A 1,911-nucleotide genomic window follows, 5' to 3' on the forward strand; every position below is an offset into this window, starting at 1 on the left:
CAGGTCCCTTCCGACCCTAGAAACTATGAAACTATGATCTAAATGGCTGAGAGTTTTAAGAATCCAGTGCTTTGCTTTGGTCCAGTTCAGAGAGAGGAGCCATTTCTAATCAAAATTTGGAACTGCTTTTATTCTTTTTAGGTCCAGTACGTTGTAATCCTTCCGTAATCTGAAACTGCCTTATGTGTAATTTATTTCTCTGTGTTTAACTACGAGATCTCCTTTATGTTTAAATATGTGATCTCATTTTACAGCAGCAACCCAGCTCACAGATACTACCTTGCAACCGACCCAGTCACAGGAGATTTGTATGTTTCTGACACTAATACACGCAGAATTTATCGGCCAAAGTCACTCACTGGTGCAAAAGATCTGACAAAAAATGCTGATATAGTAGCAGGAACTGGAGAGCAGTGCCTTCCATTTGATGAGGCGAGATGCGGTGATGGTGGCAAAGCTGTGGAGGCAACTCTCATGAGTCCCAAAGGTAAAGGAAATTATCAATTCATGATAAGAAAAGAAAATATAGAGTTGGTGCCTAAGTCTGCGTAACAGTGGACTTCACTCTTTACTCACAACTGTGCTTCTGTGAGCTTTTCTTCTTGTTTTTGTAGATGGGTCATAGAAAATTAAGCTGAAAATGGCCAACGTTGATTTCGCCATAACTGTCTGGCATTCAATGTTGTGCACCATTTTTCAAACCATCATAAAAATGTGTATTTAATCAATTATAGTCAAAGGCTTAAAAATGATAATGGAGCATGCCCATTTATTCTGTTTTTCAGGTAAACTAAAATACCAGGCACCTCTCATTTTACTATTTGTAGAACCATATATGTAGTCAGTGAGTGTAGCTTGTACAGTAAATTTTAATTCATTATGTTGTGTATTTTTATAAATGGTTATATCACATACTTGCTAAGACCTGTTTTCCATCTTTAATTTGCAAAAACCCATTCACTAACATTTTGCAGCTAGCTAGTAAAGATGACAAATAAACTGCTAGTGCAATAAAACTAAGATTTGTTTCTCTTGACTAAAGGAATAGCAATTGACAAGAATGGATTAATCTACTTCGTTGATGGGACCATGATCAGAAAAGTAGATCAAAATGGAATAATATCAACTTTGCTTGGCTCCAATGATCTAACCTCAGCACGGCCTCTAACGTGTGATACTAGCATGCACATCAGCCAGGTATTTTTAAAATGCTGCTTCTTTGGAAGGGGGGATTCAGATTAGGTTCTCTTGCACAGCTTGGTTGCTACTTAAAATAAAATCAGATGGAACATAATTGGATATTTATATGTTTAACACATTTTTAAATAAGAAACTTTATTCCAGTGGCATGAATTTCAGTGTATTCTACTAGCCAATAAATACTGCTGTATTCAGTTTTTTCTGTGCACCAAGTTAATTATGGAACAGAACAATATAATTATCAGCAAGAAATATTAGGTACAGTAATAAAATACCAGTGGAGTAGCAAATATATTAGAACACTATTGGCATGCTGATATTTTTAAAACAACTGAGCCATTAAAGTCCTTAGTCTATTAGTGTGAATACCAGGACTGTCTAGAGCACTAAGAACTAGGACTGTGCAAAGCTTCAGTTGCTGATTTGACAGGGCGGAGATTCGGCCTGATTCAGTGGCCAAATCTCCGAATCAGAATTGAATCAGGAGACCTTTTAATCTCTCCAGATCGAATCGGAACCCTCCGAATCGATTTGGAGAGATTCGGAAAGATTAGATGATTCAGGCATAGACACAGCTTTAAATGTTTTTTCTATATACCTCAAGGTCCCAGGTGGCTCGTGAATGCTGAGATGCTGGGGCGGATGGAGCGGCCCACAGGAGCATGGGGGGCTCCCCAGCACACTCGGCAGCAGACTCAGAAGTGGACCAGA

General features: G+C 38.4%; 1 protein-coding gene across 9 annotated transcripts in view; it reads left to right on the forward strand.

Moving 5' to 3' along the window:
• Positions 1 to 1,911, forward strand: part of TENM3 (teneurin transmembrane protein 3) — a 552,323-nt gene that overhangs the window by 497,530 nt on the left and 52,882 nt on the right. For 8 of the 9 annotated variants that reach the window (XM_019521869.1, XM_019521871.1, XM_019521874.1 and 5 more), the window contains 2 exons: positions 255 to 487; positions 1,043 to 1,197. In XM_019521869.1, coding sequence (XP_019377414.1) covers positions 255 to 487; positions 1,043 to 1,197 — 388 coding nt within the window. The remainder of the gene's footprint in view (positions 1 to 254; positions 488 to 1,042; positions 1,198 to 1,911) is intronic. The other variant, XM_019521872.1, reaches the window with a different exon arrangement.

The sequence above is a fragment of the Gavialis gangeticus genome, unplaced genomic scaffold (genome assembly GCF_001723915.1).
Source record: "Gavialis gangeticus isolate Ggan-Ray unplaced genomic scaffold, GavGan_comp1, whole genome shotgun sequence".
NCBI lineage: Eukaryota > Metazoa > Chordata > Crocodylia > Gavialidae > Gavialis > Gavialis gangeticus.